Consider the following 16,631-nt stretch of genomic DNA (forward strand, 5'->3'; position numbering starts at 1 on the left):
ATGAGGTTGTTTTTTTTACCAAGAGGCGTCCAGCGACAGCAGGTCGATCCCTCGCTGCAACATCGGCTTGAACCTCAGAGTCAGAGGGAACGGCACCTTGGCTGGATCACACACACGCACACGCACACACACACAGACACGCACACACACACACACACACACGCACACGCACACGCACACGCACACGCACACGCACACGCACACGCACACGCACACACACACACACACACACACACACATCAGACGTCTGTCCCTGCAGGATCTCACTGATTATTGAGGTCAACATGTTTGATTCTGCAGCAGCTTTTCTCAAACGTTGTGATCCAGTTTGTGATGTTTTGTCTCTTTTTGTAGTAAAATTGCAAATAAAGCAAAATGATGCATTTTTTAAAAAAAACTGCTGCCAGTGAAGAGTCGTATGTAACGACTTCCTGCAGATCACAGAAACTACTAGATTTCATCTGAACATGAGAACCATGAGGACTCAAATCATTCTATAGAAAGAAAATACTGTATTAAATCAACTTTCAGCTCATGTCATTATTATTATTATTATTATTATTATTATTATTATTATTATTGTGAGTTTAATGAAATGATGTCATGTCTGTCTGTCTCAGCATTCATAACTCACTAATGACGAATCCAGAGAAAGCCCAGTTGATCCATCCACCAATCACAATCATCGGCAGAACGTTGGTCAGATTCCCCTTCATCATGTCCGTCAACATGCTGGTGTCTGCAACACACACACACACACACACACACACACAGAGAAACACACACACACACACACACACACACACACACACACACACACACACAGAAACACACACAATGTATGTACGACTTAGCAGCACAATAAACTGTTAGATCTGCAGATGTCAATATAACCCTTGTTCACACACACACACACACACACACACACACACACACACACACACACACACACACACACACACACACACACACACACACACACCTGTCATGGGGTTCTTGGGGACGACTTTCCTCTTGACCTTCTTGAAGAAGCCGGTCTCTGCGTTGTTGAAGTAATGTTTCCTCATAGCGAACGACTGAAACACAGTGAAAACACACCGTCACACTCGACACGACGACACACACACACACACACACACAGAGACACACACACACACATTCTGGATGTAGAGAATGAGTCGTGTGTGTTTTCATTGACTCTAGTTGGATCTGATGTTTGTTAATAAAGTTTTGCAGCTGTATCTTTGGGTTTTGTCGTTTTAAATGAACTTTCATTGATCTGTTTCTTTAAATTCTTCTTGTGTTCTGCTGACGTCATGTCACTGGTTAAACTGGTTTGGTAGTAACTGAACCACTGAACAAACCTCTTCAGTTGCTTTTAAATAAAGATTTATAGACATTATTTATGTTTTTATTGATCAGCTCGTCAGTCACCTGTTTGACAGCTTCTGTACAAGCTTTGATTGATGGAGAAAGTTTTAAATAAAGTCTTTCAACGATATGACTGATAGTGAACGGGGGATGTGGAGGCGTGTGTTTACCTGTCGGGGGATGTACTTTCCGTTCTCTCGCAGGATGCGGCTGCGCAGGAGCACCTGGCTGCACAGAAACACACACACACACGACGTCACATAAAAATATTATATATCAATATAAACTAACTTCAGTTCTGATCAAAATGACCAAATATTCATTTTCTGAATTTTAACCCTTTAAATGACAGTTTTTGTGTTAAAAGAAGTAAAAGTAAGTAAATACTAAAGGCAGGGAGGAGACATGTCCGTGATCAACAACAACACTGAAACATATTCATTCTGATTTATTGTGCTGTATTAAGATATAGAATCTGACCTGTTCACTAATAGTGTAAAGTGTCTCATTACACTTTCACTTTCTAATAGCGTGTGACCTTATTATGCTCTAGAAATATCACATAAATACAACAAACAACGTTGATTTTACTTCATTTAACAAATAAACATTTAACATTCAAACATTCACAACAGAGATGAATGAGTGTGTGTGTGAGTGTGTATATGTGTGTGTGTGTGTGCATACAGGTGTGTGTGTGTGTGTCTGTGTGTGTGTGTGTGTGTGTATGTGTGTGCATGTGTGTGTATGTGTGTGCGTGCGCACGTGTGTGTATGTGTGTGCGTGCGCACGTGTGTGTATGTGTGTGCATGTGTGTGTATGTGTGTGTATGTGTGTGTATGTGTGTGTATGTGTGTGCGTGCGCACGTGTGTGTATGTGTGTGCGTGCGCACGTGTGTGTATGTGTGTGCATGTGTGTGCATGTGTGTGCATGTGTGTGTATGTGTGTGCATGTGTGTGCATGTGTGTGCATGTGTGTGCGTCTGCCAGAGAGAGAGAGAAGCTGTATGTGTGTGTGTGTGTGTGTGTGTGTGTGTGTGTGTGTGTGTGTGTGTGTTTTTCCAAACACACACACACACACACACACATGCAGCACCCTTGGACATCCATATCAATACAATCAAACCATATTCAGATGAGTATATTTGTTATAATGTCCTATAATGTGTCACATTTAGACACATGAACAGTGTTTTTCCTTTAAAACTTCTTCTTTCACAAGCTTCTAGTGAAGGTCAAACACTATTATTATTATTGTTATTTCTTTTAACAATGATAAGGATTTTGTTATATACTGTCTTATATGTTTTTATTTATGTAACATCTTATTTGATGTTTTATATATGTAATGTTAATGTAATATATTTGTTATGTATGATCTTTACATTGACTTCACGCCTGCCGTATGAAATGTGATGTATTAATAAATTTGACTTGACAAAAGAGATAAAAAAGAAAAAAAACGTCTCAATCAGCTGGAGACTAACATTTTGGAGCCGAGGCTTGAGTTTGACAATAAGACTTTCTGATGTAACAATCACTGGTTTTACTGGGTTTTACTGGGACCTAAGAGGCTGTATTTATTATTGACTTCATATAAGATCTGAGGTTGGATAAAAAAATAACACACCTTTAACAGAAACCATGGCTACAGCATGTTAAAGGTCGTCTTCAGCCCCCAGTGAGGCGTTAGTGGAATCATTTCACTTCCTGCATGTTCAGCTGTTACTTTGACGAGTCTGTTAAATGTGTATTTTATGTGTCTTTGTGGTTTTTATAACGTCTACGTGCTGCTTATAAAATCATCCTCCTGTATCTTTTATCTATTCATCTATTAAGTGATTTGTTCCTTTAATAAAATAACGACTCTGAGTCTGGTCTCACCTGTCAGAGACCTGCTCCAGGTCGATCTTCTTGTCACTGTGGAGCAGCTGAGTGACGTAGTGACGGATGATCCCGACGAAGAAGGTGATGAAGACGATGGGCAGGACGACCCACATCCGAATGCTGGAGTCCAGCAGGAGCTCTGGACCGGCCATCGCTCTCTCTCTCTGTTCCAACCAGCCGACAGAAACACGGACGGGAGACGCTCTGAGAGACCAGAAGAGATCCAGAAAACATCTCAAATACTCTGTCGGCGATTATTTAGAATGAGCTCGTTAACCTGTTCAGTGACAGAGAAACTACGACATCACTTCAACATAAACGATGAAGTGTCACAATTCAAAAATACTCAATTAAAAGTAAAAGTCCTGCATTTACAGGTTTATTTATTGTAGAGCTGCAACTATCCATTATTGTCATTATTGATTAGTTTCCCTATTTGTCTATAAAATATAAAATATAATAATTTCATAGTGATGTCTTCAAATATCTCGTTTTGTTTGATCAACAGAACAAAATTCAAAGATATTCAGTTCATGATCGTCTCATTTGAGAAGATGAAGCCAGAAAAGTTCTGTTAAAAAATCACTAAAATGATCAAATAGTTGCTGATTAATTTTCTGTTGATTGACTAATCAATTAATCGACTATTGAGTAATTTTTTGATATTGGGCTACACAAATAAAATTGACTTGAAAGATGCATCAGCAGTAGAGCTCCAACAATTAATCAATTTAGTCGATCGACACACAATTCATCAGCAACCATTTTGATAATCACGTCATCGTTTTTAGTCATTTATGCAAAAAATATTCAGAAAATTTTGTTTCCGGTCTCACACGTGAACATTTCTACTTTTCTTCTTCGTGTCTGACAGTAAACTGAACATCTCTGTTGGACAGAACATGACATTTAAATCCGTCTCGTTGACCGAGTTCAGACCTTTGAACCCGTCAAATTCACCAAGTCCAGCTGACGAGTCTGTCTGATATCAGACAACACAGGACACCGGCTTTATAACAGTATCCCGGCTCCGGTACCGGTACCGGTACCGGAGACCAGCTGCACTGGCCGGTACAGTTGCCGGACAGCTGAAGCTAAAGTTAGCATTAGCTTCTCCCCGCTTCTCTGAATACAAAGTTGGCTGAACATGCTAGCAGGCTAACTTAACTGTTTAGCAAACTGTTTATTTGAATAACAATAGAACCGTTTGTTCTACAGACTTTGACATATTGTCAGCTGCTGAAAATACTCTAAACTCTACGTTTGAAGTGAACGTTACTCACCACATTTATCAACTTTCAGAATTAGCAACGCGACAGACGCGCTCCGCAGGTTAACAAGAGAAGAAGAAATACTTCCGGTTGGAGCGGAAATGCCCAACATGTGATAGAATATAATGAAGTAAGAGCGTAAATTAAAGCTGCAAGCAGCGATGAACGGGCCCTCGCGCCTCTGCGCACGTCGGGCCGCGGCGCAGTCGAAGGTCTTCTGTCGCGGGCATGTAGATGTTTTCAGACCCGGCTGTTTTCAGACAGTGCAAGAAGGAGATAAACATCACTTCCTTTGTCCACTGTTTTGCCTGCTGCTGGGGCTGCTTCACTGAAATGTTGTAGGGGCGCTATTCAGCCAGTTTACATCACTGATGGAATATTGTCATGTAGACGTGTTCAGGCCGGGACTCTTATCAAACATGTAAAGTTTGGTGCAGACTGGAGCATTTACAATAAAGTTATAGCAACTTCCTCTGTCATGGTGAAACATCAAATCTCAACGGTGTGAGGACGAGAGTTTTCTGCAGGGTGAGACATGTCTGTCTCGTTCACACCTGTGTCATCAAAATAATGCAAGTTTTGGGCCCATTCACTTGAATTTCAATTAGTAAATTGAAAACTCTTGATGAGTTTGTGTGTAAAACAAATTATTTTCCTAATTTTCAGCAAGTCTATTTTTTAGAAAAGTAAAGACTTTTAACCCACATGACCTGGTCAAAGTTTGATTGACATGTGTACTGTCAGGTGTGTAGAGACAATAAGTAACTGCAGCTGGACACAGAAACATACTCATATATTTGAATGGAGAGTGTGAGCGAACCGCTAGGTGCTCGAGCCCTAATAAAGGAAAAACTGCAGTACAGAGATACAAATTTTAGTTTTGATTTTATTTTTCTGCAGCACTTTATCACTAAACTGTCACTCTCACTCCATTTTTTCCCTTCCCCTCATAGGTCATCCTCACTACTGAACTATAAATATAAGACCTATAATTACTGTAAAATAAATGATAATAACACCAAACTTCATACAAAGTTTGTATATAATGTACTGTATGTACATAGACCTTTCTGCTGCATCCTACAAAAATGAGCTGCATTCAACCCCCACACCAGTGGCAACTGGTGACTCAGAAAATTGGGGAGGACAAGAGGACATCAAACTATATCATTGTCCCCCACCTGATGAAATCAGAGGGGTGGGGGGCAATTTTATATGCCAATAAAACAATTTGCTTTTAAAAACAAAAACCCCTGAGTGGTGTAAAGGCTGCTTCTTTAAAGACATTTAACATATACATATTGTTTCTAAACAAAGAAGAGCTAATTTTAGCCATGGACTGGTTCAGATGTGTGATTTTACCAACAAAGTGAAATTTAAATTTATAGTATTGTTCTATTGTGACAACAGATTTATGTTCTCATCAAAAACAGACACGATATCACATGATTTACACGTGTTTCCTATGTATTTTCTTAGTATACAGAAATAGTACAAAGCTTATAATGTGATACAGGAACAGATCAGTGCTGAATACTAGATACTGAACATTAAAAACATTCACAGATCTAAAAGTGTAGGTTCACATCAGAAGGTATTAATGCATGTATCAAATACATGACTTACACACTCTCATCTATGTGCACGACATACAAAATATAGTGTACAAAGCTGACATGTTAACACTAGGGGTGCAACAGATCACAAAACTCACGGTATATACAACAGAAAATCAGCATTACACAAATTACAAATAAACAAATAAATATCTTCTACAATAATATAGCATCATCTCATGGCCTGTGGGCTGGTCAGTAATATTCCTAGAATTATCAGTCATGTTTTAGAAGGTGTTGCGATACTCAAAACATTAACATGAATAGATGTAAAAACAAACTCACTGAAATATTTAAATATATAGACCCCACAGTTCATTCTGTTTGTGCTGCTTAATAATAGGTAAATCAGAATGTTTTATATAGGTTTATATAAGTCAAAATTAAAAGGTCCAGGTCCTAATTTATCAATGTTTCAGGGGGAGCTTCTATTTCAGATTTTATCCACTAGATGGAGCCATAGTTATCAGCAATGCTGCAAAGTTGGAAGAGCTATTTATTCCCATTTTCCCACAGACAATGTTAGTGACTCACAGTTTAAGCACTTCTATAGTTTACAATCCATCCGACAGAAAGTGAAGGTTGTAATTCCATCGAAGCACAGGCAAACACAAGTGGCTTTCTTGCAACTGGTTTATTTGTAGTTTTCTCTCCAAATCCACCGTGAAAACTACAGACACATACACACCGTATAAAGACAAAGTTAGCGAATATAAAAGCCTTTACAGCATGTGGAAAACAGCTCATCAAAGTAAAATAAAGACAAAAACAAGAATTACCTCGTTGGCTGCGTTCTGCAAATAAGGGAATTATCCTTGGTCCTTGAAGGGTCCTTAAACATTTCACAACCACTTAAATAGGTTGATATTTAGCATGTATCTTAGCTGGAGCACATGTGCATCTTTACCTGCTCATTTCTCCCTTCTCCCGTACGTCAGAACGGCACAACTGGCTTTTCTAAATAAAAGTGGCTGTTTCACAATAAAGGCTATCTTCTTAAAATAATACAAAACATCAAAGATAACTGAAATATATTGCAAATGACTCAAATGTATTCCAAAAGACAATACTGACATTACAAAATACAAACAACAGTTACAAAGGTGTTCTAGTTGAAGATTAGGCTACATAACATATTTATATTTGTAGAAATCAGTCAGAGAGAGTACAAGGCTCTGTCTGCAGTCTGAGTGGTTTTGACTTATTAAAGTTCAAAGCAGGACTGGCCTTGCTGTTGCAGTCCAGCCAAAAACTGTAAGTGTTCTACGTGTTTTCAGTTCCTCACTGCAGCTGTTCTATAAATTCACACCTTTGACTGAAATACAACAAGTTTTTACATGTTTTGGAATAACAGATTTTTTGTCTCTATATATCATTTGAACTATTTAAAGTTGACCAAGTCTTTAAATTTTAGAGCCTTTAATTCAATAAACAGTGAGATTGTTGGCTTTCTATCAGTAGTTTTGTTTACAACTCTTATGTCTCTGCTTTGAAGTAGGACTATTGCATTAGTATTTGTTTTATATGAATTTCCCCATACTTCCTCACAGTAAGATATGTATGGGACTATATGGGAACAGTATAAACACACACACACAAGTCCATCAAAATTAAATACATTAATTGTACATGCTAAACATGACATGAACATGTTATCTACACAGTATCAGTATGTGTTCAGCGTTAAAGCTCTAGTTGTGTAATTCTTCAGAGCTGCCACAAGGAGGCAGCACCAGTGTGTAATCATCATCAGACAATCCTGGGGTTCAGGATCCTGCAGGGACATCCAGAGATGATTTTGGGGATCTCTACATTAAGAGTAGGCTTAGAACTTTCCTTTTTGATAAAGTTTATAGTTAAGTTGAGTGTCATTGCTGCTCATCAGTGCTGGCATTGAGGAGAATAACTGCAATTATTGGACAAAAAATGTAATTATTGTTTACAAAAACTTGTACAAAAAGGAAACTGGATATTGTTCCTATAGATGCTACAGGCCCGAGGTCTGTACTAGGAAGCAGGATTTGAGGTTATCGAGGTAACTTCAGGTGTAACTCAGGTGTAAATATTGTTATAGCTCAGTAGAAACATTTTATTTGTCCATGTTTCTATTTCCACGCTGGTTTTAAAACAAAGCTTCTAACAAACGGAGAGATCGAAGATGATTTTCTCCCCAGAGTGAAGCTGACAGTGAGGATGATTTTACACTCTGATTCATCACTGCAGTCAGAATAACATGAGACAACAAATAAAAAATGGAAATAAAAATGAAATATAAAATATATATATAATATACGATAAAATATTATAAAAATAAATCCATACATTGTTTATTGGCGTCATGATTATAAAGCAACATTAGGATCAGATAGAGTCATCAGTCATTAACTACTTTTACACAGAAATATTAAGTTTGTTATGTGACATTCAGATGGTTTCTTCATCATCCAACTGGATATGTTGAACCTGCTTCGGAGTGCAGGCCCCTGGTGTCATGTTGTGCACACTGCATGTGTGTATATATATTTGTGTGTGTGTGTGTGTGTGTGTGTGTGCACGCGGGTACCTGGAGTATGTGAAGTTCAGATGGGGGTCAGCGAGCTAACATGCAGGTGTCAAAAGTCAAAATCCTGGACTTCATGAGTCAAGTAAGTGTGAGACGTCTGAACACGGACATAATAACCATATTTTAAACGGCTGGTAATAGCTGCAGCCACTGATTCTGTTTCCTTCGTTTGACTGATTATTCTCATTCTCTTTAACAAATAAAAATATGTACATCATCTCAATAAATCAGCAAAATATGAAAATATAAATTGCAACCAACACAAAAAATGTCTCTAACAGACGTGGTCAGACAGCACATCATAACCCAGCTCAGAACTGCTGGAAAAAGCATGCAGACAGAGGAAGTGCAGTACATAAAGCAGATAAGCTCATGCTGTACTACACACATTTCTTATGAACAGGATGAGACTGAGCTAGAGTGGTTCAGGAAAGGTTAAGAATAGACAGATGAGATGCGTGAGACAGGAGCAGAAGTGTCAGAAGAACGAAGACAAAAGCTTTTTAAGTATATGACTCAGCACTTCACATCTCCCTGAAGAAAAGAAAAGAGCAAAACAAAGTAGTGGGAAAACCTAAGACCATGAGTGAGGCTAATACTGAAGCACGGCAGTGGAGATAAACCAGATAGACTTTTTTGATGTATTACAGTAATCATCTAAAGCATGCAGAACAGCATGTTCAGCATGACATTCATTGGTAAAAGAGGTGTACACTTACAAACAGAAGGCCTGCACAGAAAAACAATGGTTCAGTTGACAGCTGACTCCCCTGAGCTGACAGATATTCCTACAGCTCTCTGGGCTAAAAGTAAATATGATGTTGGTCTGATTAAGCATGTGCAACCAATTGAAATTGTACCCAAATCAGAATACAGCTCATGTAAAGATCAATATCCATTGAAACCAGAGACTATAGAGGGTGCAACACCAGTTTTTAACTCATTCTTGAAAGCAGGAATTATTGTTACATGTGAAACCTCACAGGTCAGAACACCAACATTTCCTGAGATGAGTTAACAGATTTGTACAAAGACCTGCAGGCGGTGAACGCAGCAGCATATGCTCATGCACCTTATTTCATCCTCTATACAGATAGTAGCTATGCTTTTGGGATGGTCCAGGATTTGGGGATATTGTGGAAAAACAGTTTCTGACTGCAACAGGGAAACCTGCCTAACATCATGAACTAGCAGATATACTGGATGCTGTACTGTTACCCGAAAAGCTGGAAATATGCAAATATGAGGTGCAAAAGCAAAGCGTGCAGCGTAACCACTTCCTCTTTACAGGTGCTGACCTGATACAACTACACCTGGAACACCAACAGCTGATTCCAAAGGTTTACAGAGCAGAACAACACCAGAGGAAAAACAGGATGGTATTTGATAGGCCCAAATTATCTCTTTCCCTTCTATACACATGTTGACACACGTGTTGAAAGGGGGGAACACTGACAGACACGAAAAGCTTCTCATATTAACCAATTTTTTTTCAAAAGATGTGCAAAACAATCTGTGCAAAACAGTAGTGCTGTGGCAAAGATGTTGATAAGAGAAAAAAACTGCAAACGGGTAAAGGTGCCGCCACTCGTGATGGAGGCTCAAGGAGAGAGTCCCATATTGCTCACAGATGAGGAAGAGAAGTAACTGAAGGTGAGGGCCACTCTCATTGAGGTTTAAAAACCTACCAAGAGCCATTGGCTGCCACATATCAGGGAGAAGAGGATCACACTCACTGTGGTTTCAAAACCTGCTGAGAGTCAATGGAGGCCACATGTCAGAGAAGTGACGACTTCTCACCTGCCGTTCACGAACACAGCAGCTGAAACATCCTCACTCGGTTAAGCCCTTGACTGAACAATGATCTTTCTTCCAGAATTCTGTACATTAAATTGATAAGCCAATCTTTTGGTCTTTCATTACCTTTACAACACATATATGACTTATAAATCAAACAACTAATAAATTATTTGAGAAAAAAATCAACAGATTAATCAATGATGAAAATAACCTTAGTTGAAGCCCTATACATCACTGCCTTAAGATGAATAATAATCATTCATCACAGATTTTCTTGGCTTTATGTGGCTGCAGTCAGTAAGAAACCTCCATCATACTGGGACAAACAAACCAATATCAAGCTGTTTTTGGACAAGAGGATCATTCTTGACCTGATATTCAGTACAGCATCAGAAAACCTACATAATGGGCCAGTGAGAAACTGAAGGCCTGACAGGAAAATAATAATCACCATGACCACTTTGCATGAAGCCAATGAAAGGTAAGAGTTTAATATAGTGCATACAGCTGCATAATCAGCCAGTGAGAAACTGAAGAATCTGATAGGAAAATAATGATCACCATGACCATTTCGGATGACGCCAATGAAAGTGACGTAAATATGATAAGCGTCCATAAATCCACAAAGCAATTGGGTGGGGGGGGCGATAGGGAAGCCGACGACACAAATAAATTGCCTCAAATAACAAAGAGCCAACCTAAGAGAAATGATCTGTGATTAGTCAGTGTATCAGTTTATATGATTACAGCCAATGGCACACAGCCACGAGATATACATTTACATGCACATGTATGTTAGACAAGAGCCACATCTCCCAAGGACTCAGGAAACCAAGAGCCCCGAGCTATATGTGGCCTTTGACCCCTTAACATGTTCTGTTTACACCAAGACCCAGAATGTTACCTTATTTGGGCCTAAGCCAGGGTGGAAAGAAAGGAGTGGGCCTCCTAAGGTACATTCTTTCTCTCAAGGACATACACATATTAACAAAGCAAAGGAACAATGATATTTCTTCCAGGATTCTGTACATTAAATTGATAAGCCAATCCTTTGGTCTTTCATTACCTTTACAACACATATATGACTCACCCATGGGGGTGCGAGTAATTGCACACACCTTGTATACAGTGGTTTGTGTAAAGTGAGCATTGATAATTTAGACAAACCTCAAGCACTGACTTGTTTTGAAGAACACCCATTCACAGGTGTTATTTCAGTAACTGAGTTTAAAGTGTGGTATTTTACTATTTGGTCCACACCTGTGACCTCTGTCAGGAGTCTTCATTTCTCTTGAGGATCCTTTGAACCCGACCAATTGTTGGGTTGGACGGAGCCTACAGGACACAGGATAGATAACTGAAGATTTAAAGTTAGCATGGAATGCTAAAAGGGGGAGTGAAATGGAAACTTATACTCTTATGTTTATTGTCTTAAGATTTATATTATATTGTTTTATGTTTTACTGTCTCACAACTAAGTGAACAATATAATATAATAGTCTGTCTTACTCTGTGCTTTTCAAAAAAGCAGTGAATATTTTCTGGTTTCTTTAGTCCTCTATGACAGTAAACTGAATATCTTTGGGTTGTGGAAAAAACAAAACTTTTGAAGACGACAGCTTGGGCTTTGGGAAACACTGATTGACATGTTTCATCGTTTTCTGACATTTTATAGATCAAACAACTAATAAATTATTTGAGAAAAAAATCAACAGATTAATCGATGATAAAAATAACCTTAGTTGAAGCCCTATACATCACTGCCTTAAGATGAATAATAATCATTCATCACAGATTTTCTTGGCTTTATGATGCTGCAGTCAGTAAGAAACCTCCATCATACTGGGACAAACAAACCAATATCAAACTGTTTTTGGACAAGAGGATCATTCTTGACCTGATATTCAGTACAGCATCAGAAAACCTACATAATGGGCCAGTGAGAAACTGAAGAGCCTGATAGGAAAATAATAAACACCATGACCACTTTGCATGAAGCCAATGAAAGGTAAGAGTTTAATATAGTGCATACAGCTGCATAATCAGCCAGTGAGAAACTGAAGAATCTGATAGGAAAATAATAATCACCATGACCATTTCGGATGACGCCAATGAAAGTGACATAAATATAATAAACATCCATAAATCCACAAAGAAACAAAGATTCATCTCAACAACCAAAGAGCAAACCTAATCTATTACAGTTGCACAAGGAACAGAGAGATGATCTGTGATTGGTCAATGTATCGGCTTATATGATTACAGCCAATGGCACACAGCCACGAGATATACATTTACATGCACATGTATGTTAGACAAGAGCCACATCTCCCAAGGACTCAGGAAACCAAGAGCCCCGAGCTATATGTGGCCTTTGACCCCTTAACATGTTCTGTTTACACCAAGACCCAGAATGTTACCTTATTTGGGCCTAAGCCAGGGTGGAAAGAAAGGAGTGGGCCTCCTAAGGTACATTCTTTCTCTCAAGGACATACACATATTAACAAAGCAAAGGAACAATGATATTTCTTCCAGAATTCTGTATGTTAAATTGATAAGCCAATCCTTTGGTCTTTCATTACCTTTACAACACATATATGACTTACCCATGGGGGTGCGAGTAATTGTGCACACCTTGTATACAGTGGTTTGTGTAAAGTGAGCATTGATAATTTAGACAAACCTCAAGCACTGACTTGTTTTGAAGAACACCCATTCACAGGTGTTATTTCAGTAACTGAGTTTAAAGTGTGGTATTTTACTATTTGGTCCACACCTGTGACCTCTGTCAGGAGTCTTCATTTCTCTTGAGGATCCTTTGAACCCGACCGATTGTTGGGTTGGACGGAGCCTACAGGACACAGGGTAGATAACTGAAGATTTAAAGTTAGCATGGAATGCTAAAAGGGGGAGTGAAATGGAAACTTATACTCTTATGTTTATTGTCTTTAGATTATATTATATTGTTTTATGTTTTACTGTCTCACAACTAAGTGAACAATATAATATAATAGTCTGTCTTACTCTGTGCTTTTCAAAAAAGCAGTGAATATTTTCTGGTTTCTTTAGTCCTCTATGACAGTAAACTGAATATCTTTGGGTTGTGGAAAAAACAAAACTTTTGAAGACGACATCCCGGGCTTTGGGAAACACTGATTGACACGTTTCATCGTTTTCTGACATTTTATAGATCAAACAACTAATAAATTATTTGAGAAAATAATAAACAGATTAATCGATGATAAAAATAACCTTAGTTGAAGCCCTATACATCACTGCCTTAAGATGAATAATAATCATTCATCACAGATTTTCTTGGCTTTATGATGCTGCAGTCAGTAAGAAACCTCCATCATACTGGGACAAACAAACCAATATCAAACTGTTTTTGGACAAGAGGATCATTCTTGACCTGATATTCAGTACAGCATCAGAAAACCTACATAATGGGCCAGTGAGAAACTGAAGGCCTGACAGGAAAATAATAATCACCATGACCACTTTGCATGAAGCCAATGAAAGGTAAGAGTTTAATATAGTGCATACAGCTGCATAATCAGCCAGTGAGAAACTGAAGAATCTGATAGGAAAATAATAATCACCATGACCATTTCGGATGAAGCCCATGAAAGGTAAGTGCTGTAAGAGTTCATCTACAGCTGTATAATCAGCCCTTGTGCGACTGAAGAATCTGATAAGAAAATAAGAATCACCATGACCATTTTGGATGATGCCAATGAAAGTGACGTATGGTAAGAGGTCAATATATCTACAGCTGCATATCAACAGTCACAGACTGAAAGAGAGAAGCAGAGAGAAGCAGACGATGATGGAGAAAGTTCTTCTCAGCATCACAGCTGCATGAGGCAAGTGTTTTATTTGTTCATATGTGTATATATGTGTATATATATATGTGTGTATGTATCTGTGTTTGTCTATATAATTTCTCATATTATTATTAATATTATGTATTGTAGTATCTGAGTGATTATAATATGTACAACAGTGTGAGAATTTTAAACATGATTACTTTAGTTTTACAAAGCTTTTCCATTAACTGCCAATCTAATTTAATGAAAACTGATAGTTTGAGTTTTTTTATGGTCATTACATCCATATTTGAAGTTCACATCCATAATGATGATAATGATTGATTTCATCACTGCAGCCTGCAGCAGCTTGATGAGAGACGGGTGTTACATCACTCACTGTCTCTCGGACTTCATGTGGGTTCTGTCGATAATCTGCTAGATTATTCAGTGCTGTTGGCCAGTTAAATAGAGAGCTGGTACCTGTGGTTATAGGTAAAAGATCCCTCAACGGCCCATATATAGGGTTATCTGCTCCTACATATGGCTCCTCTGTCAATACTGTGGCAACACTTTGCCTCTCATCCTCATCTTTAGAGCCAGAAGCCATGACTACCATATCTCTCTGAGCTAGCTATGTTAAGTCATTCAGTGGGTTGTTCCTGTCTACGGCTGCTCCTCTACCTGGACTCTTAGATGCTTCCAGACACCGACTGATAAAATCAAGTATTACTGAATTCTGTAAACTGCACTAATTTGAATTTAAACCTCACTAGTTTTATTGTATAACTTCAACCAATCCTTCTAAAAGAACTTTGAAACCAAGTATTCACAGCATGGGGTTGTTTTAAACAATGTTCTAAAAATGTAATTATGATTTCTCCAGATTTAAAGGACCATGTAGTCATGTGTATAAAATATAATTATATTATTTTTAGGAACATAACTTATATACAGTATAGACAGATTCAATACAGATCCTCTCACTTATGTTTTAATGCCATGTTTCTTTAACAGATCCTGAACCATGGGCGCCAAAGTTTCAGTGAGGAATGACACTCCTTACACCTGGTACTACTCCACCTCAGAAACAGGGGTGAGTTTGTTTCTTTGTTCATAATAACAACTTTGTTCATACTTTTGCAGGATTTAGTATGTCATCAGTTTGAAGTAAGGGACTGCTCCTTATATATTTTAAATACACTTTTTCTTTTCAAAATACGTGAAAGTAAAATGGACCAATCATAACCATATCTTCCCTCTAAATGGGCGGGCTTTGTTGCTGCTACTTTATGAGAAGTTCTGTTCTGAGAAGTACCTGTGGTACTGTTAATGCTTTTGTTCTTGACTTTTTGTTCTTTTGGTGTTGCTTACTGATATGAGCCAGGTAACCAGCAAACAATTAAATCTAGTAACAGATAAAACGTGTTAGTTCTGGCCGTCTGTTCTGGCTGACTGCATCAAGTCAGTGGGTTGTTCCTGTCTGCGGTATTACTGTCTATAAGTATTACTGAATTCTGTAAACTGCACTAATTTGAATTTAAACCTCACTAGTTTTATTGTATAACTTCAACCAATCCTTCTAAAAGAACTTTGAAATCAAGTCCAGATTTAAAGAACCATGTATTCATGTATAGGCTTCATCTGTGTCTGGTCACAATAAAAGCAGCATAACTTATATACAGTATAGACAGATTCAATATAAATCATTATACAAATAAATTTGGTCATGTATTAACAACTGTTATTTGGCTCCCTAAACCCCATCATGTATGTCCTTGACTTTTTGTTCTCTTTGTGCTGCTTACTTATATGAGCCAGGTAACCAGCAAACAATTAAATCTAGTAACAGATAAAACGTGTTAGTTCTGGCCGTCTGTTCTGGCTGACTGCATTACAGCAGTGTATTACAGGTGTTGTCTGCCTGTTTCAAGTCACAAGGTTGGGATATCAGGCATCAAGGACAGTGAATGATTGGTTGGTGTGATTGGTGGTCAAGGGGCCTATGGATTCTGTTTTATTTTTTCAGATTTGTTTATTTTGTTATTCTGATTTTTATATCTTTACCTTTTATTTCATCATTTAGGACCAACACATTCTCATTCCCAGTTCTTCAAATGCAGCCTCTCGGTCAAAAGCCTCTCACATCACATCTCGACACTGCGGAGGTCTTCTAGCATCAGATTAGTCATATTTAGTTATCTGATAGAATTCAGTATAATTCAGATTGTGTCTCACTCTGGATGCAAAAGACCAACAGTTATGTCGGTATTGAGACCCTTACGTGGTTAAATTGACATTTACAACTATTTGA

The 16,631-nt window shown here is 38.2% G+C and overlaps 2 protein-coding genes across 2 annotated transcripts in view; both read right to left on the bottom strand.

Moving 5' to 3' along the window:
* zgc:86609 (ER membrane protein complex subunit 3-like) overlaps window positions 1–4,765 on the bottom strand; it is a 7,104-nt gene extending 2,339 nt beyond the window's left edge. Inside the window, exons 1-6 of the mRNA XM_044350576.1 lie at window positions 4,542–4,765; window positions 3,256–3,462; window positions 1,542–1,599; window positions 983–1,076; window positions 635–739; window positions 20–101 (exon numbers count right to left, since the gene is read on the bottom strand). Coding sequence (XP_044206511.1) covers window positions 20–101; window positions 635–739; window positions 983–1,076; window positions 1,542–1,599; window positions 3,256–3,410 — 494 coding nt within the window. The 5' untranslated portion in view covers window positions 3,411–3,462; window positions 4,542–4,765. The remainder of the gene's footprint in view (window positions 1–19; window positions 102–634; window positions 740–982; window positions 1,077–1,541; window positions 1,600–3,255; window positions 3,463–4,541) is intronic.
* The window catches only part of LOC122981723, a 930,226-nt gene that overhangs the window by 791,996 nt on the left and 121,599 nt on the right, over window positions 1–16,631 (bottom strand). The window lies entirely within an intron of this gene.

Source organism: Thunnus albacares, chromosome 5, assembly GCF_914725855.1.
Source record: "Thunnus albacares chromosome 5, fThuAlb1.1, whole genome shotgun sequence".
Classification (NCBI taxonomy): Eukaryota; Metazoa; Chordata; class Actinopteri; order Scombriformes; family Scombridae; genus Thunnus; species Thunnus albacares.